This window comes from Lepisosteus platostomus, chromosome 22 (assembly GCF_059453375.1).
Source record: "Lepisosteus platostomus isolate fLepPlt1 chromosome 22, fLepPlt1.hap1, whole genome shotgun sequence".
In the NCBI taxonomy this organism is placed as follows: domain Eukaryota; kingdom Metazoa; phylum Chordata; class Actinopteri; order Semionotiformes; family Lepisosteidae; genus Lepisosteus; species Lepisosteus platostomus.
In genome coordinates, this window is record NC_142632.1 from 13786866 (window position 1) to 13814169 (window position 27304).

Genomic DNA, 27304 nt, shown 5'->3' on the forward strand with positions numbered 1-27304 from the left:
GAGCAGGGAGAGGGGCTGTAGGGTGATGCGAAGAGATTCTCGATGTATTAACCGATCCCATGTCGGAACGTGAAACCAGAGGTGGTGCATTGAAATTAAGAAGTTAAACAAAAAAAAAAACTGTAAACAGCCTTTAAGATAGGTTTTTAACCTGAAGTATGTATTGTGTGACCGTGTAACGAGGTCTTTCCCTCTCGAAGAGGCTGCAGCCCTTCTAAACTGCGGGAATGAAACGGTTCTGCCTGTGGTTATACCTGCACGGTACCACCAGGGGTCACTGTCGGCTAAATATACCGGAGAGTTTAGGGGTTCAGTAAAACTGACAATTAGCTGCGACTATTACACCAACCGTTCTCCAAAGCAGTTTTTATTCCGTGTCTGACTTTTTTTTTTTAATGCTTAATGGATGCAGCCCTGGCGCCTTACCACCACTGAACAGCCGGGGGCTAACTCGGGCTACGGTTTTTGCAAGCAAACGCATCAAACATGTAACCCCCGAACGTAATATTTAAAGCGTAAGCAGGTTATCTGCATCAGGCTAAAAACTGTACGGCATCCCTGGACATTTACTTTTGGGATAAAACCCACAGTCCCCAATGCCGACCTGTTTCTGTCAAGGCTCTAGCCGAGTGTGTTGTCCCAGCGGCCTGACGTCTGCGCTGCCACACACACTCTCAAGTCAAGCCGAGCTCGCCTGGCGAGGAGAAACGCCCTAACTGTGGCTTGGCCACTTGCTGTTGGGAAATGTTTTCCCTCTCCACCTCCCCCGCCCTTCTCTGCTCGCGTACAAATGAGCAGCAAAGCGTCCAGAGCAGCGTTTGAGGACGGACTCTGGGGCTGGAGCAGCGAGCGCTCCGGCGTCCTTGATCACGGCGAGTGGGGCTGCGCACCTTGGAGAGGAGAGGCGGCGGGCGAATCGGGAGAGGAGACGCCCTCCTCCTCCTCCTCCTCCTGCGGCTCCGCACCTGTCTGCCACCCCGGCGTTACCTAGACGAGCGCAGGGCTGCCTGCTACCCGCACCCCCCCCAGACAGGGAGTTATTTCACTCGAAAGCGGAATAGGGGATGAGGACGAAACTGTAGCGCTCAGGCTCTCCCTCTCTTCTCCCCCCGCCCCTGCGAGGAAGGCTGGACCCGGAGGAATGGGAGACTTGTTTTAGACGGCGCTCCAGCGGGATGTCGGATGCTCGGGGGTCCGCGGTGTCTTGTTACCAGTTTCGTTGTGCGGGTGCGACAGCTGTCACCTGTTTCTCCCCGGTCTTTTTGTAAACTTTTTATTTGATTTGTTTCTCCCCCCCGCTTCCCTGAACCCGAACTCACGCGTCAAGAGGGGGACAGTGGAAGACGAGCCGAGCCGAGCCGGGGCGAGCGGTTTTGTTCTCGTTTGGCCGAAGTTAAATGTCGTCTGACGTCTTGTTTCAGTTTCCTCTCTCTCTCACGGTCGTAGCGTGATGTGTGGGTTTGTCCCTGGGTTGTGGATTCTGATGTAATATTTGGGGAGGTGATATTTTTCATCGTCGTCCCCCCCACCCCCATCTTTTGCGCGGTGACTGAACTCCCCAATGCATTCGCTGCTGGATCGGAAGAAGAAGAAAGCTGGGGTAGCGATCGACCTGTCTCCGGGCTCCGCGCCCCACGGTCCGAGGATGTTCAGTTGCGTGGGATGTTTCTGGGTCCTCTTGTCTTCGGCTTTGGTTGCGATTTGCAGTTTTAGTTTCATATCCCCCGCATGGATTGTCAAGGAGCACCTGAAAAATAAAGACTCGGTGAGCTTCGGGCTGCTTTGGCATTGCTCTGAATCCCTGGACCACATGTACAGCTGTTACACGTTTGGTGGGCTGGGGCGGTTTGCCGAAATTCCTTCCAGCTCCTGGCAGGTGAGTGAAATCTTTCCGGTGTCGCGGGTTTTGAATCCCCAGTGAAACTCCCTGAAGGGGGTCTGTCAGATTCCTGCGGGATAAACTCGTTGGGAGAGGACGGGGAAGTTGGCCTCTGTGTTGCCTTTGCCGAAATCCGAAAGGGTCCCGCGTTTGTGTACTAAATTCGGGGCAGCGTGTGAACTCATTTTTGCCTTGTTGTTGCCGAGAAGTCAGAAGGGTCTTGAAACCCTTTAAAAGTTGCAAGCACCTTTTTTTTTTTTTAGCTCTTAGTATGAGCTTCGGCTTCTGGCGCTGTGCGTAATTAATTCTTTAAAGGTTTTACAGCTCTTTTCCACCGAGTGAAAGATGTTTTAAGTGCCCTGCAGTTTAAATGTCAGACCCTACTGTACCTGCGCCTGGATAGAAGCGAGGGCGCCTTGCGTTCAGCCTGGAGAGAAAGTGGACGGTTTACTATACGAGGGAGACTTCGCATGCTCTAGGTTGAGGTTACAGGCTTCGTGTATAATTGATTAAAAGTGTGAAACGTTTTGTGCGCGCATTAAATCGGAAGCAGACATTCTGCTTTTCATCAATTTTAAGGACACTTGACGTAAATTTGCCACCGAAGCAGGCTCGGGAACACAAATTTGTAGAAGGTAGAGGTCTGAATTCACCGAAGAAGTACACTGTTCTATACAGAATATCTGGTTTGAGAAAAATCCTGACATTATTTCGGCAAGTAATTTTAATAAACAAGTGCAGGCTGGCGTCGAACAATATTCATGTTAATTTGCAATGTTTTCCTTTTTTTTTTCTTGGTGATTTGTTTGGTTAGCCCGTTACATCCTGAACAGATTCACCCCCCAAACGACTGGAGAATGGTTCTTCAAGTACAAATTGCTTAGAGCACGGAATACTAGAACAGGTGTTTCTCCAATGTGCCCTGGAGACGGGTTATTGCGGGGAAGTGACATTTCTATAGTACTCGTTTACCATAAAGTTCATGTTGCCATGACCGAAGTGGCGATATCCATCGTTTTTTTTGAATCTGTGCCGAAATCATGTCAGAATTTCTGTACGCGAACAAAAGTCAACAACCTGGAACACACTGGTGTATATTTAAGCACCAGCAGAGTGCAGCGTTTCCACCTGAGCCCCAATGTTTTCTCCGTGAGCTGTTCACAATTCAATAGGTATCCTCTTTAAATAAATCTGTTTTATTAATATGCAATATTCTACATACTGCTAATGTGGTACAAATCTGATCATGTTTTTCTTGATGCACACGTGTAAGAAACTAGCTTGCTGATTTGTTCAGCTCAGTTTTGTGCCTGGTGTTTTGTAGAAGCTTTAAGGATATTCAGTTTTGAGTCCTGAGGTCAATGCTTTGCCAATTATGGTTGGCAATGTTTTACAAAAGGAAAAGGTGCTCATAGTACATGTTGAGTTTCTGAAAAGAGTGTGTTTGTTACAAATTGATGATATGATAGAAATTGTATTGGCTGAGCTAAGGAATGGAGCATGAAGCAGTTACTAGTGCATGAGATGGATTATTTTTCTTTGAAGCAGAAACTTGTGTACCAGCTTGTTAAGGAAACGGTGACTGGGGTAAGACCAGAGGTAACCAATCAGAAACAGCCCTGACTTTTCTGTGCACTCGGATAACTAAGCCAGGGTTTCCTTCCATTTAACCAGGTGAGAACACCACCTACAGCATCTTGCAAGAAGAACAAATGTTGAGCAATGTTCATTCTCCACTAGGCCCTTTTCAACCAGTGGAAGCCTTTCTGAGCCCTGAGTCACTGATAGCTGGAGGACAGTCTCTGTGAGGTGTGGTGAAGATAGCCTTTCTGTCAGTGGAACAGCAGTGTAAACACATCGGACTCTGGAGTGCTTGCCATTAAGCACACACTGCTCAAAGGACACAAAGAACAAGTATGAAGTAGACTGGTGACCTTGACTGGGTGTTGCAGCCAGGCTCTTGTCAGAAACACGGTTATCTTTCGTGCCAGACACAACATTTTCAATTTTATAGCTTTTAAGTGATTGTCGTCTACTTCACCTCTGGCAGTTCTGCAGGCCTTGGTCAAGAGTGAACATCAAGATGCTTCCTTCCTTGTGTCACCCCTTCATGGTCATTGCTAGTAGTAGGTAATGTGGTTTTTTTTGTAAAATTACCAGGACCATTCATGTACCTGGGCACAAGTATTGCTGTACACTCTGGTCCTGGAGTTTGTATTCCAGCTGTAGAGTGCTATTAGCTATGAGCTTACACTGGTTAGTTACTGGTTTAAGTTTAATTTATGTGCTGAGAGCAGAGGGATAAAGAGTACAGCTGTGATGAAGAAGAAATAAACACATCTCTGATGCAACTATTTGTTTTGCTTTGGGGTCCCCAATCCTATTCGTGGGTACCCCCCAAACCTGCTATTTTTCATTGCAGCTGAGCTCTTTACTTAAACATGTCATTACTGGAACCAACAAGTTGCTTCTTACCTTCACAAGTGTTTTTAGTCTCCACTCAAAGGTTGGGTATGTTATTTATAAATCACATTCGTTTGAAAGGCCAAACTCCTACATGTTTAGAAACTGAAAACGAAGTTGCACTCATTATGAGGCCTGTTAAAGGGTCCATTCATGTAACTGAGTCCCAGGAAGCATTACTGGGTCTCCAGGACCTGGATTATGAATCCTTGGTGTGTGCTATGGAGACATGCGTCCAGCTGGCTGTGAATTATTTCGAATCCCCTACTGTGCAAAAGCTCCTGTCCTCATAAAAAAACTCAATTACCTTTAAAAAAGATGTAGCCAATATTTCAGCAGGTATTCAGAGTTCTCGTTAAAAATCAAACCGATATTCCTCCTCCCCTAAGACCATTTTGGCTCCTAGAAGAAAAAACAATCTCCTCACTGATGATTTATTTATACTGGAAATTTGCATTTAAAAAGCGATATTAATAACAGTCCTTCTCACCAAGAGGGTGATAAACATTGCCCTTATTTTCTATTTCCTTTAATTAGTGCAGGGTTAGAATGCTTTAATCTCAGAGGCGGTGAAGTTACTGTGCTAGTGTGTGCGCAGTCCATACAATCATAACCAAACAGTTATTGATTCAGCAGTTTTATTCATGCTCAGCTCACTAATTTCGCTTGTTCTCTTGGTGAGAGTCGTGACCGTGACTAATTGCGTGACTAAATGCAAGACCGACTTGATAATCTTTCTGGTTATTGACAAGTACCTACAGTATCTTTCGCTTTGCTTCCTGTCCACAGACTGCATGTGGTCCAGGACTGCCTTCACTACTGGTGCAGAACATCTCTGACTGTAGCAGGGGGACCCCTCTTACCATACTGGGAATATCTGAACTCTTAGAACAGTATGTGCTCACAGAGATCCAACAGCTGCCCATCGGTAAAGGTGTAGGCCCCATTAAGGCCTTGCAGTGATAACCACGGTATCCTCTATTATGTGCTGGTTATTTAACGTCTGTCTCCACCTACTGGTCTGGACACTGTCCATCACACACACACACACACACACACACACAGCAAGGGGAAGAGAACAGAAGCCACACAGACTCTTCTGTTGCCTTTGGATTTACGTTTCTGTTCAGAAACCTATGAGATCTCAAAAGAAAGGCCAAGAAAAAGGATTGCTGGAAAAGCTAAAGCCTTCCAGCTGTTTTCCGTCCTGGGGACTTGGATGAAAGTGGTCTGCGCTTGGCCTAGTCTGCTCTTTGTCTGGCAGGCTCTCCGTGGGTCTTTGGCTTCTGCTCTTGGGTTGGGGGTTCCAGTGAATGTTCCTTGGTGCCCAGCCAAGCAGATATTGGGGAGCCTGATGTGGTTTCTTTGTGGGGTTTGCCCCGTCGCCCCGCTATCCTACAGGCGGTTCACTCCAGCTCGGAGAAGTAGCCCCTCTCTCTCTCCCCCTCTGGGGCCGAACCTTCAGGAAAGGAAACTGAACTGTGCGGGACTCTGCCCCTCCCCATCTCACGCCAGGCATACAGGTTCATCGTAATTCTGGTCAGTGCGTTCTGGAAAATTGTGATCAAATGTGAACTAAAAATAACTAAATGGCAGGCTGGAGGACATCTTCCTGCCCAGACTAAGCTGTATTGAGCTAACATCCAGAATTGTTGAAGAGGTTATTAGAGGCTTTGAGTCAATTCTACTGGGGAGCCAGCGTGGAGATCTGGGGTTTGTATTTATTTCTTAGGACCAGTGTAAAAGACTGCCGCCTTTACAGCAGGTTCGGGATGGCTTTCACTGTAATCCGATTAATGAAAAGTCGATTGCACTCAATCTTTGCCCAACAAAGCGCAACGTGCCGGATTTCCTTATTTCCGTATTGGCTTGCTCCTGGGTTTATCTGATAACGTCAGCTGCAGCTCGCCTGGGCACAGATGCCTTTGTCAAGTTCACATGCTGTCGTGGAATGGCGTGGGGGGGGACAGGAGGGGTATATTGCATTTCAGATGGGTTTGAATTTCTCCTGGTCTTTCTTCCATGCGGGGTCTGACCTTTGTATTAATAAGCAATCGAAGGAAAAAGAGCTCGGCATCATCTGAGGCGCGCTCCTCCTCCTCTCGCAGTCCCCACTGCGTCCCTCGCTGGCTGTCCACTCCGTCTCAACGTACTTAACGTCCTGCTGCCGTCGAAACAAAACCTGAAGCCTAACGTGTGTGTGTGTGTGTGTGTGTGTGTGTGATCACAGCTGCCAGCTAATGAAATGATGGATGGACTGGTTTTATCTTCGATTTGACTAGAAATAAGGAAATAAGAGAGTGTAGATGAGATGTGTTATGGACTGCATCCCCAGGAGACGCTGAAGGGGTTAGGAGAGACTGCTGCGACAGCTCTTCTGTGAAAGAGGTACATGTGATGCGTTCCTCCTCTGTACTCATTTCAAATCCTTTTATCTCTATGGCCAGTGGACCATCTGATTCGTTTACAATGGAGCAGACAGCTTTCCAGCGTGGGTAATATGGGGAGTGATTTCAGCACAATAGTGTTTTTTTTTTTTTTTTAGCGTCAAACTACCTCCTCTCCAGCTACACTGATGAAGTCGAAGTGGTACAAGCCATTGGAAAGTGCCGCTCTGCAGCCCGGGTGAATGCAAGAGCTGTGCAGCGCAGGCCACGGTGTCTTGAGAGGTGTTGTCGCAGGGCTCCCAGTGTGTGTGCTGACCTGTTTTTTTCTCGTTTGAACTCGCCGTGTTGCTCCTGGGGCAGAGTTATGACTCGATAGAGAGTGACGCGGTGATGTGAGTGATAGTGGCCGTCTTCGTCGCCGCTAATAAAGTGATTAGAGGCTGGGCGCTCTGAGCGCGTGATCGGGGAGCCTGGCGGAGACCCCAGGGCTAATCGGGGCAGGCCGGGGGAATGGATCTTCCTGACAGCACGGTCGCTGGATGGATTCATTTGGCAGGAGATGAAGATGAATAGAGAAGTGTCTTTGGCACTCGTGCTGTGTTTCTTAGATGATATTGGCCTGGGGGGGAGTGAATTCTACATGCTGTTGCATCTACGATGGTCGCCCAGACAGCAGTGCCCCACTTTTATTTCGGTCAAGCTGTGTTTGCTGGCTGACTTCTGTGAGGCTGTAAATCTGTAACGAGAAGTGGGCTGGCCAGGCGGCGCAGTGATTGGCGTTTGCAGCACCGGGGCCCTGAGTTCAATTGTGGATCTGGGGTGCTGTCTGTGTGGAGTTTGCATGTTCTCCCGGTGTTCTTGTGGGTCTCCTCCGGGTGCTCCGGTTTCCTCCCACAGTCCAAAGGCATGCTGGTAGGTTCATGGGCTTCTGGGAGGTTTGGCCCTGGTTTGAGTGTGTGCGTGTCTGTGCGCCCTACGATGGGCACCCATGGGGTCGCTTGCTAATGTAATTGATAGATTAAGCAATGAAGGGAACACTGATCCTGGAGGGATATTCTGAGTTTTGTCTCAGATGGTCTTTAAACTACTTAATTGAAGAAACCCCCGGCTTCACTGATCACGTTGAAATTGTTTCAGGTCTTTAGGAATCGATGATGTGAAAGATGGCATTTCTGTCCCATTAGCAGTGTAGCTCAAAGTTGTCCCCTGCCTGCTGCAAGGGTTGATTCGTTTAATATGCGAGTTGAAGGGGATTTAGGGAACACCACTGCTCCCTCTGGACTTGTGTGCCACAGGTTTTGATGAGTCTTTAATCCTGATTAGTGTTTGAATTGTGAAAACTGTACCAGAGAATCCCAGCACACAGGGTTTCCCCTGCTCTCGGCTGCAGCAGGCTTCCATTTTTATCATGGGTGACTTTATAAAGAGAAACGATAATTGGCTGATAGAAAATTATTTTAAATGGTAGATGTCAGAAAATCTAAACAAAGACATAAAATGAGAGAGAGAATTGAAGGGAAGAATGAGAAGAGATAACTTGCCAAACCATCGGTCCTTGTTGTGCAGAGTTTCTCAGGCAAATTGTATTATTAATGATTTTCTACCTCTGGGACATAAGTGAAGAGCTGGACCACAGCAGCTGTGTCAGTGGTTTAAATCCCTGGGGACAGACAGCTGTGCCTATCTGAGATGAGGTTGGTACTCAAATCGAAGAAGATGACCATTCATCGTGTGAGAATGAGAGAAGCTGTAATATCCCTCATGGCTGTCCTGACCTGGGTATGAACTGGCCCAGAGTGACCTTGGACTGGTCCAGACTGCCATGTGCTTGGCCTGTGCAGGTCCTTTACTGACACCTACAGACACGGATTGCGTCTGGGAAAAGAATGGCCGCCCATTCATCATCAGTGGAGTTAAGGGCTGGATTTTGACAGCACATCCGTGGAACAAAATCTTCCAATGGGCTTGAAGGGCAGTGGAGAGAGAGGATAGCACTGTAGTAGTCATAAATAACTACTGTAGGTGAATAGAGTTTATGGCCTTGGTGAACCCGAAGATTCAGCAGTTTGGAGAGCAAAGCATTTCCTTTTCCAGCCATGATGATGAAAGCTGCGCATACCCAGCTGTGGAGCCCTTTCTGTAACAGGTTGCCTCCATCACCTAGCATTGACCAGTATGTGTGTTTTTACCTGGGTTTGTGCAAACTGATGGGTTCAAAGAGAGGAGAAGTGAAGCATGTAAAAAAAAAAAGGTCACAAATGGAATTTTTCTATACGAATCCAAGGGTCAGTCCAAAATAAGATAACTCTAGTGTCAACATTAAAACATCCCACCAAACTACAGGGTCTCATCTTAGTCGTGTTAAATGTTCTGGAGGCGTCTTGAATTTCCTGCTTCTTCTCACCTGGTTGCATTTATGCAATTTTATTTTACTTTGATGTTTTGTGATTAAAAATGAATATGCACATGGTATAGATTTCTAAGGCCAAACTATAGTTTCCCTAAACCTAGAATTGCCAGTCGCCAACTCGGTGGACAGCTTATTTTCACAGACCCGAATACAGAACGATTACCTCTGCAGGCCAGAGCTTGCTCCCTGACACATGCCGATAGCCTCCTCCCAGCCCGCAGCCCAGCAGCAGGGGACTCTACTGTTCTCCTCATCCCTGTGTCCAGCAGAGAAAAATCCAGTACTGCTTTCTTCTACATTTGAATATTGAATGTGGATGGTAGGAGGTGTGTATATAGTATGCAATTGTTTTTGAAGTTACGGTGTAAGGCCCACTTATTTTTATTATTCTATTTTATAATTAGGATGTTTTTTTTGTTTTTTTTACAAGAGAAGAAATTGGAGTGGAGCTGCTCATAAAAGCTTAGGAGCTGATTAACATGAACAGTAACCTTATGAGTTGAATCAGATGGCAGAAATCAGCCTATCACCTGTTGGGGAAAAAATGTGCTGGAGACTCACTGTGCATCGTGTGGTTCTAGCTGACTTAATTTGAGTTTATTTTATAGTATATTCTAGTTTTTTTTTTTTTACAATTTTGGTCACCTTGTGATAGTGGAAACTATGTGAAATGGCATTTATAACCGAGAACAGGAGGCTCTTCTTTACCCAAAGAGTTGTGGGAGTAGGGGACAAGCTACCCCAGCTATGTTGAAGCTCATACCCTGGCTTCTTTCAAGAAACGGAGGGATGAGATAATATTCAATAACAATTCCCTACACTTCTATAGCGCTTTTCTGGACACTCCACTCAAAGTGCTGTACAGGTAACGGGGATCCCTTCCACCACCAGTGTGCAGCCCCACCTGGATGATGTGACGGCAGCTATAGTGCGCCAGTACTCTCCCCACACACCAGCTCTCAGTAGGGAGGAGAACAGAGTGATGAAGCCAGTTCAGAGATGGGGATTATGAGGAGGCCATGATGGGTAAAGGCCAGGGGGAAATGAGTTAACACCCCTACTCTTTGTGAAAAACACCCTGGGATTTTTAATGACCACACAGAGTCGGGAAGGACGGCACCTTTTTACAGTATGGTGTCCCCATCACTATTCTGGGGCATAAGGACCCACACAGACTGCAGTGACAGCACCCCTATTGGCCAAACTAACAACTCTTCCAGCAGCAACCTTCGCTTAAGTAGTTCAAGTAGGGAGCCGCGTCAGCATGCGTAGTTTCTTTTCAGCATGGAATAAACCTTTACTTGTTCCCTGGTGGTGGTCATGGCAAGCTGGGGCCTAACCCCACAACACAGGGGACTCCTTCCCTGGACAGGCCTCTGAGACCTAGACAGCATGTCTTTGGGAGGTGCGGAAAACCGAAACCCAGGGCCCTGTGGGGGGCCTGTGGGGCAGGTGCTCTCCCTGGGCTGTCACTGCCCTGCCACTGTGCCTCCACGTGAGGACACTCACCTCTCCGGAATACGGTTTTGCTTCTGGGAGCAGGAAACGCACAAAGGCAAGAGGCTGGTGTGTATGAACCCTGCTGTCACAGCATTCATGAAGCCTTCTTCCAAAAGGCTCCTCTCTGGGACCGATGGGACGGTGCTGCAGGAATTTCTGACCCCGTCTCGGAAAGATCGTTCTGGTTAAATGTCCATCTGTTATCTAAATTGCCTGTGGCGCTAACTCCCATTGACTCCTAATTAGGAGACATCGGCTGTACAGAACGGTGGAATACAGCCGTTTGTTATGGAGCTCTACAGTTTCATACGCAGACATGCAGTTTGAAACTGGTGGTTGTGCTCACAAATACAAGGATTCGTTGGCATGTGCACTATGCTCGGCCATGAATCTTGGCTACTATTCCCACGGACGGGAAACGTCTCCCTGAAGGGTGATCCGTCTTGTTTACCCTGCATTTTGTTTTGCAAGAAGTACATTAAAACGAGAGGTAAACATTTTTTAATGCATTTCAAGGCACTTGATTTGTTTCTCCTAATTAAGCAGGTAATCGCTGTTCTTGAAAGCACTCCCCCTAGTAACCTGAAACCCAAATTCCCTGTTATGAAACTGTCAATAAAAGGCAGACGTGCATTAATTGAATCCTATGTGCTCTACACAGTTTTGCACACTTGTTTAGCATAATAAGTAGATTCCTGTCTTGCCAATCAGGTACGCTTATTGTCGACTTTGCAGAAAGTGTGACGGTAATTTATTCATCTGGTTTTTTTTTTATGCTTCATGGCTTTAGTACAAACCAGTCCTCACTGATTAATTAATGTTGTTTTCTCTGTGACAAACAGTTTGTGGAGAACAGATTTAAGCCAAGAATGGTTTGGCTTGCTTTGTTTTCCAGTGTCATTTTCGGTTCATGTATGTGACTGAAGTCTCACCACACATTAGGGGCTGTGTTTCTAAAAATAAATACTACTTTGAAATTGGGGATGTGTTTCTGGAGGACCCTGGAACTGTTTAAGTAATTGCACAAAACCCAGTCAATTATTTAGCGATCATCAGTTTCAGTTTTCTGACTTCTGCCAGATACTGTACGATCAGTTAGAAGCTGAGCTCATCCCCAGCAGACGCTGCTGTGTAAATAACACACTGGCTGCACAGACAGACGGCATGCCCTCTCTGAAAATTGAACTGCTCTGGAGGAGAGGAAGGAGAGTGTTTTAAGGCTGTTTTTTTGTAAAAATGTTCACTGCTGATGTTACCCTTTTACTGGGATGAAAGATAGAGAAAAACGTGATGTGTAGATATGTAGCTGTTCTCTCGTGAACTTTTGTGTTTTTTTTTTTTTAATTGAAAACTTTCATGCATCTCTACCTTCAGGTAAAAGAAAAACCATCTCAACTGTAGTGCACACACAAGGCTTGAAGGGAGAATTTCTAAGAGATTAGTGACTATTCTTTCCCTGTGGGACATGCTGAACTCAGCAGTATCGAGGAAAGGTAATATTGCAGCATTTTCCAGTGGCTGTACATGAATTATGAAATCCACACAAAGGGATTTTCATAAGGCAGATCATGCAGAAATGCAGCAGATAGGAAAGTATGTTTTGGTAGTGAGCTTAGCACAGTCGAGGACAACTTTCTCTTCGTACTGCAGCTTTTTCTTAACTCTTTATATGCTAAATTATTTGTGATTCACTATCGCAAACTGGGAGGCTTGGTGGTACAGTTGTTAGCATTACTGCCTTGTCGCACTGGGGATCTCAGTTCAGTTCCTGGAGTGCTGTCTGTGTGGAGTTTGTATGTTCTCACCCCATGTTCATGTGGTTTTCCTCCAAGTTTACTCCCACAGTTCAAAGACACACTGGTAGGTTCATTAGCTCCTGGAAAAATTGGCCCTGGTGTGAGTGAGTATGTGTCTGTGTCTGTGTGCCCTGTGATGGACTAGTGTCCTATCAAGGTTGTATCCTGCCTTGCGCCTGTTGCTTGCCGGGATAGGAGAGGCTCTGGCTCCCCTGCATCTCTGAATTAGATGAAGCAGTTTGAAAATGGATGGATGGAATAGAAGAAAAACAGAAAATGATCTAGTCTGTTAAAAAGGTCGTCTGCACAGCAGTGGGAGTGTTGGATGCTTCAGTGAAGGCACAACACCGGTGCTTTCTTTCTGTGTCGGAGGGTGTTAACACAGTAGAAGTGATTGACAGTAGAAGCATTCTCCCATTGTAAATGTGCCGTTAATTAAAATAAACGGGATCCTAAGACCCTAGCCATAAACATTTTGTTACAGAGAGACATCTGATGCTAAAAATTGCTGTTGGCTTTGGGCCAAATGTGTCTCTGTACAAAGCTGACATGAATGATTTATTGACTGGAGTGAAATTAAAAGCTCAACCTTCTCAAAACAAGGTGCCAGTGATGCAGTATGTACTGAATGATGGGGGGGGTCACTTTCCAGAGACTATTCTGCTTAATTCTGGGGAAGGTCCCCAAATACTGCGCATACTGCGTTACCCCAAAGCGAAGTGGTATCTCTTGTGTGGAGAATATTGTAATTGTATCCGAAAAGGAAAGTTTCTCCTGAATTTCCCGCAGAAATGACGTTTACAGAGCTAAAATACATCCAAAGTATGTATTTGACTCTTTTATTAGCAGACCATTCTTGCAATTAAAGGAACGATGAATTGGTTAGCACTGTAATGCGACTGTAACAATTCAGTTAAGTCTTGTGGGAAGTCGCGAGTTTCCAAATTAGGTTTTGCATCGAAAATAGAATGCTAATTTCGTGGGTTTCATACAAGTTTAAAAGCATCATGAACCATCAAACAAGATCTTTAGAACTTATTGTAATACCTTCGCAGTTTTTATTCTCATGGCACCTCACTCGATATTACCCTTTTGGCGATGCATTTACTCCACCCTCTGAAACCCAGCCTATTTAAAGGCAAGGTAAAAGCTCCGTGAAGTTGCCCCCCCCTACAGACAGCACAAACGATGAAACCCAACACATTCGGTAGTGCTAAGTTTGTGCTTTAAAAGTATCGTTTGTGCTGATTTCGTTCCCGAGATATAACGCCCCCCCCCCCCCCCCCCGGTGATCACGTGACCGTGCACGGCGACTTTAACCCCGTCTGCGTCTGTTACAGTTTAGCTCGTCACAATCAATATCCATAAACATATGAGCCGCCTTAAATGTGAATAATGACGCATGCCAACAAGTTAACCATCTATGACATAAACCTGTGGTTGTAATGTATGTAAAATCACCGTGATTGTAAGATCTATGGTTTTTATTTTCTAAGGCACGTTTTCCTTTACTTTCCCTACCCTAACAATTGCCAAATGCGTAATTGTGGGATACCATCGCGACAAGACCGCTGCATGTCATGATAGGGAACCCATGTATATCGCGGCAGTATATATCAGGACTGGCACCTTGCTTCCATGCCACCCTGGCACCGCTGTTGCAACAAAAGTCTCGTATCAGGATATGATATACACAGATAGGACATGTCGCAATATATTGTCTTATCGCAATAATAATATGTCATGTCGCAACATATGGACTCCATGTCGCGACATGGGGGCGGGGCATTTTGTTGGGGTATGTCATATCGCGATATATGGGCTTCATGTCGCGACATGGGTGAGACAGGATTTTGTCATATCGCGATATATGGACTCCATGTCGCGATATGGGGGGGCGGGCGTTTTGTCTGGGCATGTCATATCGCGATATGCGGGCTTCATGTCGCGACATGGGCGTGACAGGTTTTTGTCATATCGCGATATATGGACTCCATGTTGCGATATGGGGGGGGTGGTGTTTTTGCCAGGGTATGTCATATCGCGATATATGTACTCCATCTCAGTTTGCGTTTGGTCGGGGGGGGGGGGGGGTACGTTATATCGCGATATGCGGGCTCCATATCGCAACACTTGGGCGGGGCGTTTTTGTCATTGAGATATATGGACTTAATGTGCCAGTTGCAATGGGTATCGCGATGTGATGCGGGCACTCCTATCGTGACATGCTATCGGAGTCGTGAACGCGCTGTGGATGGCGTGACATTCTTTGTCTGCTATTCAGTTCTGACCTCAGTGCGACTTCTCTTGGATTGATCAGTAATTGGAAACCAATGGATGTGTTACTGTATATCCAGCGTGCTCATAGAGCACACACGGTTAACCGGGGCTACAGTGTTTGGACCAAGAAGAACATCCATCACCTGTGTATCTACATGTTCTCGGAACTTCCGCTGTGGCGCTTTGCCCAATCAGAGTGTCGATTCTCACTCTTCACCCAATCGCGGCCCGACCTGTTCGAGGGTTTAGCCAATCACGGCTCTGGGATCTGTTCAAGCCAGCAGCGGCAGGTGGATCGGCTTGTTTACTGTCAATGAGAATCTATTTTTAAAATGCTTTACTTATTTGCAAAATAACTACATCGGCTCATTTTTTTAACGTCTTTATTTATCCACAATGTCCCGCACTCTTCGAAATAAATACGTTTTTATTTGCAACATAACTGTCTCCGCTGCTTTCTGTAATGAATACATAGCATTTGAACAATATTAATCGTATATTTAAGGTAGTTTTGTACTAAATGAATAGAAATGTAAAGTCTATGATCATTATATTATTATGCTCGTGCTTTCAATTTTTGTATTATTAAATTATATCGATCTTGAAACTAATACCTAAAAAAGCGAATATGGGCTCTCGTGTTGCACCAGCGGTTATTTGGAAACTGGTGTCTCTTCACCAATGAAAGGAGTACACAAGCAATACATTTTCGAGAACATGGTTAAAAATTTAAATAAAACACCTAACCCAATGAACTAACATAATAACGTCTCCCTAAATGTAAGACTGTTTATTCGCGTGAAGGCTGCAAAGTCTGGGGTCAACTGATCAAAAGATCACAACTGAAAGATCGGGGGGTCGTGAAGTTGCAGATTCAAGCCTTTTTGAACACTTTTTTTTTACACGTCCCTTGGCGCGCGTGTTTATTTAAGAAGGTGACAGTGAGAAACTGATCACTTCTTCAGATTGTTTAAAAAAAACACACTGCTACGAATTATTAGGACGTGCTCGCTAAAGCCTCTTAGTAAGAACATGCAATTGTTTGCTAGTGTTCGCTTTTTGAGACTACACCCGCAACTCTTCTGATTAGGGTATGCGATATTCGTGACAAATGTAATTTTCCTGCTCACAGAAACGCACAGAAGACACTGGTATTAAATGCAAAACCCACCGCCGCCGCCCCCACCCGGGCAAACAGAGGAACACAATTGCAGAGCTGATAAGGTAACAGACGCTTGAACTCGCCAGACGGGGTCACTGGAGGTCAAAGTCAACGCGCACGGTCACGTGATCACCGGGAAAACAAGGTGCTAGATCTCGGGTCCGAAAGCAGCACAAACGATTGAGACCGGTCCGGTTCCCCTACGACGTCTTAGGGGGGGCTGGGCAAGGTCACCCCCTGAAAAAGAAGACCTATCTAAGGAACGAAAGCAGCTGGGAAGTCGCTTTCAACGCCACAAAACGCAGCACTAACGAATGAGGTGGGTTTCATCGTTTGTGGTGTCTGTCGGGGGGGCCCAACGTCACGGAGCTCAAGGACAACCCTGCGTGGTATTTTAAATACAATGTTTCGGACGGAGTTTGAGTCTTGCGTTTTGCGTTGTGTTCACTGAAGTTAATATTTTATTGCAAAGCGCGGAGTAACCCGTAAAACTACTGAACAACCTAAAAGTACGCTGGGCAAACGTCCCGAGATCGAATTCTTCCGCGACGGGGGTACCTTTAAAGCGGAGACGACGGCACCGAAAATTTTTGGCGCGCCCTCTCTTTAAAGCCCTGGCCAAATACGAAGACAGTACGTACAGTTATAATTCAAACGGAATTAAAAACTACACATCCCAGTTACCATGGTGGTGCTTGTGATCATTGCGTTTAACCAACGAAACAGGGCGAAAAATCAGTCACATGACTTTGGGGCAGAGTTTCGAAAGCTTAACCTATCAGCAACAAAGCGAAATTTACACGATAGGCTACCTCAAACTGTCAGTTACACGACTGTGTATGTCGCTTAAGCCACTCCTATTTGGCATTTTAGTTATGGAGGCGAGAAAACGCCCCCCCCCCCCCCCCTTCTGGGTGCCTGATTTGCCGCCATGTTTAACCGTCCGTGTCCGAATCGCAGTAGCTACGCGTATGAAATAAAGTTCATCCCAGCTACAAAACATATATATTTTTGTGGTAAGAGGGCGCAAAACATCAGTATTTACTGCTATTAATTACTGTACGATTTATAGTTGAAATCTGAGCCTAGATATAAAGTTAAAATCTCGACAAAGCAATGTAGGAAATACAGAGAAAAGAAATCCTTTCTGACATCTAAAATCAGTTTCGATCAAGGTCTCTAAAACGAACAAGAAAAAGAGGATTTTCGGAGGGCAATTACGCTGTGTTTATATAGGATAAGTGATCTATGAGCAATCTAATTTCTTGTTCGTTTAAAACAGTGAAATGTCAGCAGCAAAAGATCGCACCAGAAACAGCACTCTCTCTGCCTGTCATAGACGTTCAGGAAAGGCTGAATGAAGTCATGTTAAGAACAATAATTCGGTGATCAATAATAACAGTTGTAGGACAAGAAACAAAAGATAATGAAAACTTCTTTAGGCTAAAACTCAAGTTCATTCTACAAATTAAGGCAAATGAAAATTCAGGATGTTAAAGTGCTAGAGGTGTAAAAAATACAAAAATGCACATGAGTAAAAAGTTTTAGAAATGGAGCAGGTGTTGCTTTGAAATAAGCAAACAGAAAAAAAGCCATGACTAAAGTGCAGAAGAGGGATGCAGGAACACTTGCTTAGATATACAAAAAAAATCACAAAAAGGTGTATGTTACAAAAGAACATGCAAACATGTTCATCATGTACATCAATTTCCCTTCACGATCAATAAAGTCTTATCTATAAACATGAAACAGAGTGAGGAATCAGAAAATTAGCATGCATAAAAAACAGCAATTCTGTCAATAAGCCCTAAATGAATTAATAGCAACCATGGTTTCATGGAGGGCTTCTCAGATAGTTGGGCATTCAGGTAGATTGCCAGGTGAAAGGATTTGTAAACATACTTTGTTAAAGCAAGTCAGTTTTTTCTGCAACACATAAAAGACATTTTTCCAAGAAAGTTTAGCCTTTGTCACTAATGAAACCACTAAATAAAGACATAAATATAGAAATCTTAAGATTTTGTTATTCAATGTTGGTAGCAGGATGAACTGTGCTAAGTGTATATTTTGTCGCAGCTTTGCTGCAAGATGTTAACAGTGAAAAAAGGTATTTAGAAATGAGTTATTTCAAGAAGAAAATGTTCAGAATAATTGCAAATCTAGCAGGATAGAGAAAGCACAGAAAACAGGCAGTTAGATTGATCAGATTAGTATGAAAAGTTATTTAGCAAAGGGAATGAGAAGAGTGACAAACTAGTATGCTTTAGATCTTTTTATCTGGACCAGGGAAAACTGATCATGTTTCTCTATAACAATAATAAAAAACTTTATTTGATATATCAACATTAAAGGTGGCATCTCAAAGCAATACAGTAGATGTAAAAACAGATAAAAGGACCACAGATTACAAAGTAAATACATATAAGAAAGACAAGCAGTTAGAGGTGCTACCAAAATTAGAAAATGAAGCAGATACAGACACTAAGTCTTCTGAAAAGAAAGGTTCTGAGGTTAGATTTAAATGCACTCAGGGTACGTGACTGATATCACTGGGAATACAAATTGAGAGCTCTGGGGTGCAGCTAGAGAAGACCCTGTCACCCACAGAATGTAGATGTTCTTGAGGACAGCTAGAAGACCAGAGTCAGACGGACAAAGGTGGGGAGTAGACAGATAATAAGCCATATACTGTAGGTACTGAATGAGGATGAGGATTTTGAAGTTGACTCGAAACCTGATAGGTAACCAATGCAAGGACTTGAAAACAGGTGTAATGCATCCCTGATAGGATTCTCGCTGTCATATTCTGAACATATTGAAGATTGCTCAGTGTGGATTTAATTTCCCCAGTGAACAGGATGTGCATTTATTAATTCTAGAAAAAAAAGCCTTTCTTGATTTCTCTAGTTCTTAGTTTCACTAGTTCCCTTTAAAATAAACTATTATGCCACAATGCAGAGTATTATATGGACAGTATTTACACATGATATTGTGATTTAAAGAAATGAACACAAGCAGCTTTTCGAGATTTAAGTGTTGGCTGAGTTATTGCAGGATAAAAAACTAGAGATGTTGGTAAGAAGATAATTTTGGGATAGCTGAGGAATACACTGATAACAAGAACACTTCCTAATGGGGTTAGGCATACTTTTGATGAAGATGATGAAGTTAACAGACTGTATGTTTACATAGATACTGAAATGAGGATTGTATTTTAGATTTTGTGTAGTTGCTAGCATTGAACTGTGTGTTGGATGCACATGAATTGAAGGAATGGGCAAACATCGCTGATGCGGATCCACAGAGCCAGCATATTAAGATGTTTATAATTAGAGGCAATTTGTTTAAATAACTAGGTATGGATACTGATGTGCAAGAGAGGTGGAAAGGCTGTTTACTTAAGCCAGCAATATAAAATATTTTATTCTCAGTGAGATGCTGCCATTTCATAGTGGGTTTCTAACACTGAGTATAGTTCAATCCACACAGTGCCTTTACTTCCATCCATTTCTAATCTCTTTATCCAGTACAGAGGATTAGGAGCCTATCCCAGTAAGCAACGGACACAAGGCAGAATACACCCTGGACATAGCGCCAGTCCATCACAGGACAGACAGACACAAACACACACACACCAGGGCCAGTTTTCCCATAAACCAATTAACTTACCAGTATGTTTTGGAGTGCGAGAGGGAGTCATATCACACATATGGAGAAAAACCATGTAACCCAGAGAGAACATGCAAACCCCACACACACAGGATGGCAGGAATTGAATCTAGGACCCCAGTGCTCCAAGATAGCAATGCTAACCACTTTGCCACCATTATAAATGGATGGATATCTTAGTTATCTTTCTAGTTCACAGGTTTGCATGCATAATTTAATTTTGAAAGGCGCTGAGACATCAGGTACTACTGTTGTATTTATGAAAAAGAAACAAAACAAAAAGCATACTAACAACTGTGCCATCCTACTCTTTAGTTAATACATTTTATTATTTATAAACAGTTAACATTGTTAGCAAAATATTTTGAATTATATTTAATTAGTCAGATTTAATGTATATTTGAACAATGAAAATATATTTTTACAAGATGCGGGGGAAAGTGCAACAACTTATTACAGTGCTAAATTTAATATTGATTGCTAATAGTTTATGCTAACACCTAACTTTCTTAATTAGGTGTAATTAAAACAGTGAACTAAGTGTAACATACCATTCAGAAATACAATCGAGAATAGTTTTGTGGTGTTTGTATGGATGAAACGTTTCTAAAATGTATAACGTAACAAATTTAAAGACGATTAAATTCTGTAATCTTTCCACTTGTAATGTCATTAGACAGAACAAGAAGTTTCTGCTTTGTCTAAGGATGGTATCAAAAAGTAGTCTAGGTGGTGAGAAAGCTGTGCTTAATGATAATTAAGTGACTTAAAAGTAAAAAGAGATGCTTCATATTGCTTGATTAATTTTAAAAACTAAGTTATAAATGCAGACGCGATCGCTGCCATAAGCGCTCCAGGCAGTAGAACGTTCGTTCTGTGCTGCTGCGCTCCGCGCCTCCTCCATCTCTCGGTGCCGCGCCCCTCTCTGACGGAGCGCAGTGGGCGGTACGCTATTTTCAGAGCCTCTGATTGGGAAAAAAAGACCTGCTGATGAGTTTCACACACCAGGAAGAGAAAAGAATGGGATTTTTTCTCTTCGAAACGTGTGTTGTCTTTATGAAATTCGTGTATTTTAAACGTTTAATTAAGAAGTAAAAACCTTACAGCGTACACAGAGATTCTGAGCTGATCACGAGGAAGAAAAATCACCCATTTTTCGCGCATAAAAAGTGGTTTTTAACTCTCGTAACCCATTTTTATAGGTTTTAAAGTCGTGCAATGTCTAAGTTAAGCAGGAACACATCATTATATCTCATTTTTTATTTCTTTTTAAAAAAATTTAAAAATCGTTTGCCCAGCCTACTAAAAGCAGGCATACGAAATACTTAGAGCTGTTACAAGCAAGAAGTGAAAATGAGCTCTCGCAGCCTTTCTTTTAGCTAAAGACAAAGTCCTCGTATGAAAGAGATTTGCAAACTGGCTGTCATTTGAACGGGAATTTGCCGACTCTGTAGACAGGGACGAGATGATCGCCATATTCAATTCCAAGCCCCGACGCCTGCGTCTGGTCTAGAAGGCCAGAACCTCACAAGTTTTTGTGTGTGTCCGGCAGCCTAGCTAATTAACGTGTGTGTGTGAGTGAGAGAGAGAGTATGTATATATAAGGTTCCGCTAATTCTGCTGTTTGATTAGACTGATGTGTTGCTCAGACGTTCGCGTTTTTTTTTTTCCCACCACGTCCGTTAAATTTGAAAAACGGAATCCGGCGCCACGCGCGATTCCCCAGCGTGCAGTCTGGCAAGACACGTGGCCCGGCGGCTCGCGCGTGCGCACGCCAAAACCTAACCAACACGCTGCCTTGGTTACTCTAACCTGTATAGCAACGACGTTTGATTTATTCATTTTTATGACGATGATGATGATGATGATTATTATTTTCTCCCATACGGGACGGGCGGGACTCGCTCACATTTGAAGGGTCGCCGGTCTAAGTCGTTCCCAGTAACTGTCGCGGGTCGTGCGCTCCTGCGATGGCGGAAGTTTTGCGGTTTTCTGAGAAAAAAATATATATATATACCCCCCTCTGTCAGTCTCAGCCACGGCCTGTCTCCAGGAGTTTAGAAAAGACACGATTCCTTGTACTCCTGACCTTTCAGCCCGTCTCCCGTAATCTGTCATGACAGCTGTGCGCCGGGGGCTGGGAAACTCAAGTTTAGTGGGACAGGAGATCTCTTATTAAACATTTATCTATACACTGCCTACACTAAAGAAATTCTACCGTGTTAGTGAGTATGAGAAGCGCTGTCAATGTTTAATATCGGTATTGACTATGCCATGTTAATTTTTAAAGTTTTTTGGGGGTTATAGTATAGATCTGTTTCATGACAAAACAGGATAGTAATGGGAAGTTTTAGAAACAGCAAGTGCAAATTGTTGGCTCTCTCCTCAATATACTGTAATGTCTTAATGGAAAGGCCTGCTTTAGAATTTCAAACCCCTTTTCATTGTATTCATTTAGGTCCGAGCAGAAGTCACAAATACTGAATGCTGGTAAATAAATGGCTGAATGCTGGTAAATACTGAATTGGTGACGAGGGAATTGGTGTGTTAGAGATCCTAGACTGAGTGATAGGAGGATGTGTTATCTGAATACAGCCACAGTGCTTTCTCTCTTTGTCGAAGCTTGTAGAAATCAGAATAAATAAGAAGCTTGTTTCATGGTATTCAAATGTATGTAGTTGTTTATTAAAACCCATGGTTTCCTCATGTTATGTGAAGTCTTTAGTGTACCATCATTTTCTTTCTAAAAAGATTTTGGCTTGAATATTTAGGGTATGACAGAGCTCCAACTGATGAACAACTGTAAAAAAAACCCAAAAGGTAATTTTGGGAAAAGAAACAGTGAGCTGAGTGCTGTAATTAAATATACTAACTATCCCCCCCCCCAACAAAAATGATTTCTAATTTTCACAAAATAGAAGCATCCATCGCAGGTGATCAATCTTGCAGCCCCAGCCCATGACAGGGGGCTATTATTAATAGGCACCACACAACCATCCAAACAGTTCAAATGATGATTTCATCTCTGAGCTGCCATTGTGATGTATTATTTACTGGAGAGCGTGGGGAGGGTGATGCTAGCTCCTGTTCCTGCTTCCTTGCACAATGAAAACCCTCCCCTGGGACATTAACATCTATTTAATAGCAAGAGTGACTGCCGAGCATGGCAGTTAGGACTTGCTTCTTAAGTGGCTTGGCTGATTGTGATAATAACGTAATGATGGTTCTGAAGGTGGTCCAAGGTCTGGGCTCAAATGTAGGGCTCATCGTGTTCTGCAGAGGTACCGTATCAGCCGCACAGCGCAGGGCGGGGGCTGTAACCTGTGGTGAGGGGTCGATGATGCTCCTGTGAGTGTCCGTGAAGACAAACGCAACGTTCTTGGCCAAAGACTTGTGAAACTGTAAATGGCGACACAAAGTTGCTCGACCAAATGGAGATGGAAAACAATACTCTACTTGTCTTCCCATTCAAGTAGATATAACCGGGTGATGAGGTGTGGGGCACTGGTGTCAGGAATAGCACCCCATGCAGGGTAGTCCGACCCTCGCTACCAGCCTGCTTGTACATATCTCTAGAAACTCCCATGGGTTTTTCTTGTTTTTTAGAAAATAAACTTTAAAAGGGACTCCAGTGTGAGGTTCATTCTGCTACCATGGCCATTAATCCTTTATTGATAATTGAGCCCCTTTGGGCCTCTTCTGTAAGGGTTCAAGTGAAAGCTCAACCAGAATATGGCCTGACAGTTTGTTCTGCTCCTGCGAAAAAGGCACAGGGCCTTGATGAAGGAGAGCTGGGCTGCCTGTTCTTGTTTCGACACCAAGAAAGTTTAAGCTTAATAATGATCCTCTGTGCCAATCAGTGTCATCTTCATACAATGGAAAAATAAAATCAGGCAAAATAAATGGAACCCGTTTGATCCGCTGTTAGTCCCCGAAGAACATTTACATTGAAAAACCACTGCACGCGAAAGTAAGAGTTGCTCTCCTTCATGACCATGGCCTTGAGAAACCCGTCCCAGCCTCTTGTCGTGCGAGAGATAAGTAGAGGCATTGATCTCGGCCATACCTGCTCCGCGGTCTGAAGCACTATTAGGTGAAATCGGATGCTGAGGAACATTGATTTCTGCCTCCGTTAAAGGGACATCTGTAATGAAATATGTTTTTTGTAGATCAGTGATGGGCCACTTTTAATATTTCTGTGTTCAGCACTTGTGATGGAACTCATCTTGGTGTCAGCTTAACTGTATTTGTCACGGTTCTTATGCACTGTGGGCTACATGCATATAACTGTGCTGAATCCTCCTCTTTCTAGAAGAAGAATAAATGCAAAAAGGCTGTTTCTGCTCTATTTTTGTCTTATATCCACAAATTCGATGATGGAAAGATTTCCTCTACTATTTCATAAGCTGCTGCTGCTGAAATCTGAAGTATGGGTTGGTTCTAAAATTACTGAGTGTTTTTCCAGGTCATGAAAACCTTTGTACTTACGGGCATGTCGGTCCTCTTAAATAATACATGCTGCTTTCTCTGCCTGAAAATAAAAAAAATGAATTTATACATCTTTCCCAAGGAGTATATCGATTTAATATTGAATGTCTTAAAGCATTCACAATAGATCATAGCTGGGAATGCAGAGCTAATTAAATTGATTAGTTCTTCCAATTTCTGGTTACAACCAGATTTATTTTCTGTCTTTTTGTTTCGGTGCAAAATGTAATCTATTGCTGCACTATGAACAGCATGTTGGCGAAGTGATTTTGTGCTGCTGCTTCACATATCTTGAGTCCTTCTGTGTGAAGTTTACATTTCTCCCTGTATTCACATGGTTTCCTTCAGACCTCCAATGATTATACAGTAGCTATTTCACCCTGCAGCTCACAACTGGCAGTGCAGTGAAGCCCACCAGGTGTGAGCCTGGTCAGTATGTGGAGGTAAGACCTCCTGGGAAAAACTAAGGTTGCTACTGGAAAAGGTGGTATTGGGACACGTAGGTGTTGCTCTCACTGCAGTCTGTGTTGGTTCTAATGCACCAGTACAGCAACAGAGACACTATACTGTTAAAAAAAAAAAGTCACCCCCTTTGAGACATAAAAACGAGGTCCTGACTCTCTGTGTCAGAGTGTTTCTCAAAAAGAGCAGGGGTGTTACCCCGACGTCCTGGCAAAAAAACACATCGGTGGTGGAGGAGGGGAGTCCTCATTACCTGTAAAGTGCTTTGAGTGGAGTGTCCAGAAAAGCACTATATAAGTGTAAGGTGTTATTATGAATCATTTGCCTGCTAGGTTGATTGGTATCATCAAGTTGTCCCTGCATGTGCTTTCCTGCAGTGAACTGAATTCTTGTTCAGAATCTAATCTGGACTTTCTCCCACTGTCTGCTGGGATATTCCATACTATTAACTGACTCTGAATCATAGATGGGTGGATGCTATACTCCTTCCAGATTAAACATGCAAGTTTTCCAGTGGAAATTTTTTCTCTGGCTGTACTTGCAGCTTTTAAGCTGTTACAAAACTCACTTGCAGATGATAGTTTCTGCTGGGAGGGAGTGGTGGTTGTGGACAGTGACTCCGTTTACCATGGCAATACGAGATTTTGCCAGCCACTTGGCTCTCCAGGTCTTTGTGCGATTCTGATGTCTTTTAAAAAGCAAGAGAATGTCGTTCCAGCCATGGAAAAAGGTGCACAGCAGCAGCTGTTTGTCCCCAGCGGTGAGGGTGGCACTGGTAAGCGATTCTAATGGGGAAACGGCTGCACTGCTTGTATTCCCGTGGACAGAGTCCAGCAGACGTGGAGTCGAGGGCAGGGCATCGAGACTCGCTCTGCACTGCCATGTCCTGTGTAGCTCTGTGGGGATCTCTGCAGCAGCCAGGAGGGGAGGGAGGAGGTTCATGGAGAAGTCACGCTGCCTGAGCGCTCCGTCTATCCAGCTGGGCCCCCACTGCGTCAGCTGCTCCACGCTTCAAGTCGGAGCAGATTAAGAAAACCGACGGCCCGCCCCCAGAGTGTTGGCAGAATGTGGCAAAAGCAGGCTCTCGAGCGCTGGAAGCACAGCACCATGTCTTTTCAAGTGCCTTCCTGCCCCCCCCGGCTGCGTTTCTTCAGAAAGCACATCCCTGCACCTGCAGGGAAGAGAAGGCTTTTCTGTGAAATTCCACTGAGGAGAAGGCCCGAACAGCTCATTTCAGCTTGTTTTCTTCGGGCAAAAGCTGGGGTTCAAAGCTGACGGCACCTAACTTGTCAGGATTTATGTGGAAGTAATGGGAATTTATAACCGGCAATTCCTCACAGAGCGTGGAATTGTAAAAGGTCATGGACTGCTGGTTGTGTAATAATAATTATATTAATGAATCTCAGATGTACATCGCTTTTCATCTCAGAAGTGCTTTACAGAGGGGAGGTTGTCCACTTCATCCTCCACTGAGTTTCATCACCCAGCAGTCCCACTGCACACCAGATCGGGCGGAGGAGTAAGAAATCACTTGACCTGTGTTAACTCCCACCCCTGCTCTCCTGAACTGGGCTCTGGGATCTTTCAATGACCGAGGACTCTGGACCTTGGTTTAACGTGTCATCTCCAGGATGGCACCCCCTGTCCATTGCCTCCATGCGCACCGCTTCGCCAACACCACTTACAGCAGCAGCTGGGTTCGTTTTGGAGGTCTCCTATAGACCTGCATTGGTGCAAATGTATCCCAAAAGAATTAAGGCCATAATTCAAACAAATAAATACTTTCACCAGATCCTAACTCAGGTGTGTGTACATTTATTCAGCCCATTTTTCTAGGCTTTCATTTGTGATTCCTTTCCAGAATGTTTTTTTTCACTTGGAGGTTGTGTGTTACAGTATGTAGATAAAGGTAAAATCTGTTCTGATTTAATTCCACCTTGATTTCACGCCGTTAGGCCATGAAATGTGTTACTTTGGAAAGGGAGTGCAGATTTTCAGTAGGCACTGTATATGTAATCCTCCGAACAGTGTGGTATTTGTTCATGTTTACCCCTTTCTGCAAAGCAGTGCTTGTTTACCGGGGTGAAAGTTTTTTTTTCTCAACAAAAGAGGGTGCTCTTTAGCAGGAAGGAGAAATCTGGTGCGAATGTACACAAGGAGCACTGGCTGGCTTTATCGTAGCTGTGGAAAGGGAAAAGCCTCTCGCCTGCAGTGGGACTGGGCTGCTGCTGTTGGCCCTTGTCGTTCTCGGAGAGCCCGGCGAGACTGAAAATAAAATTGGCACTTCTCTAGATGGCGTTTCTCGGAGTGGTGCAGCTCTTGGGGTTTGCACGCAGGGAGGATGTGGCAGCGCGCAGTTTCGCACTCATCCACGCAGTCTGGGGGGTACTGGTGAGGGGTGCTACTTATTGCACAGCTGGGGCTGCACTTCAGCAGAGGATGAAGAGGGTCCCCTCTTATACATGCTGGGATCATTGGGGATGAAGTAAGCTCTCCAAATGCAAGCAATTATTATTAATTACTTGCATGGGATGCAGTGGTGTCGCTGCCCCCAGAGTGCTGAAGAACTGGGCAGGAAAAAAACATGACAAAGTGAAACCCTTAATTGTTATTGGTGTTGTATTACCTCACTGTCTACAGAATATGTGAGGGTCAAGTAGTTAGGATGGGGGTACTAAAAGCAGTGCTAGATTCTGCTGATTAAGCTTGCCTTTATTTTTAGTTATTCTGTTTCCAAGGGGTTTGTACTGCAGTATATGATACATCCTCACTCAGCTGTTTGTAGGCTTTATTTATACGGTGCTGCCA

General features: G+C 44.3%; 1 protein-coding gene across 1 annotated transcript in view; it reads left to right on the top strand.

The window, feature by feature from the left end:
- The first annotated feature begins 783 nt into the window (after positions 1-783).
- lhfpl7 (LHFPL tetraspan subfamily member 7) overlaps positions 784-27304 on the top strand; it is a 99406-nt gene continuing 72885 nt past the window's right edge. Inside the window, exon 1 of the mRNA XM_088616413.1 lies at positions 784-1876. Coding sequence (XP_088472539.1) covers positions 1562-1876 — 315 coding nt within the window. The 5' untranslated portion in view covers positions 784-1561. The remainder of the gene's footprint in view (positions 1877-27304) is intronic.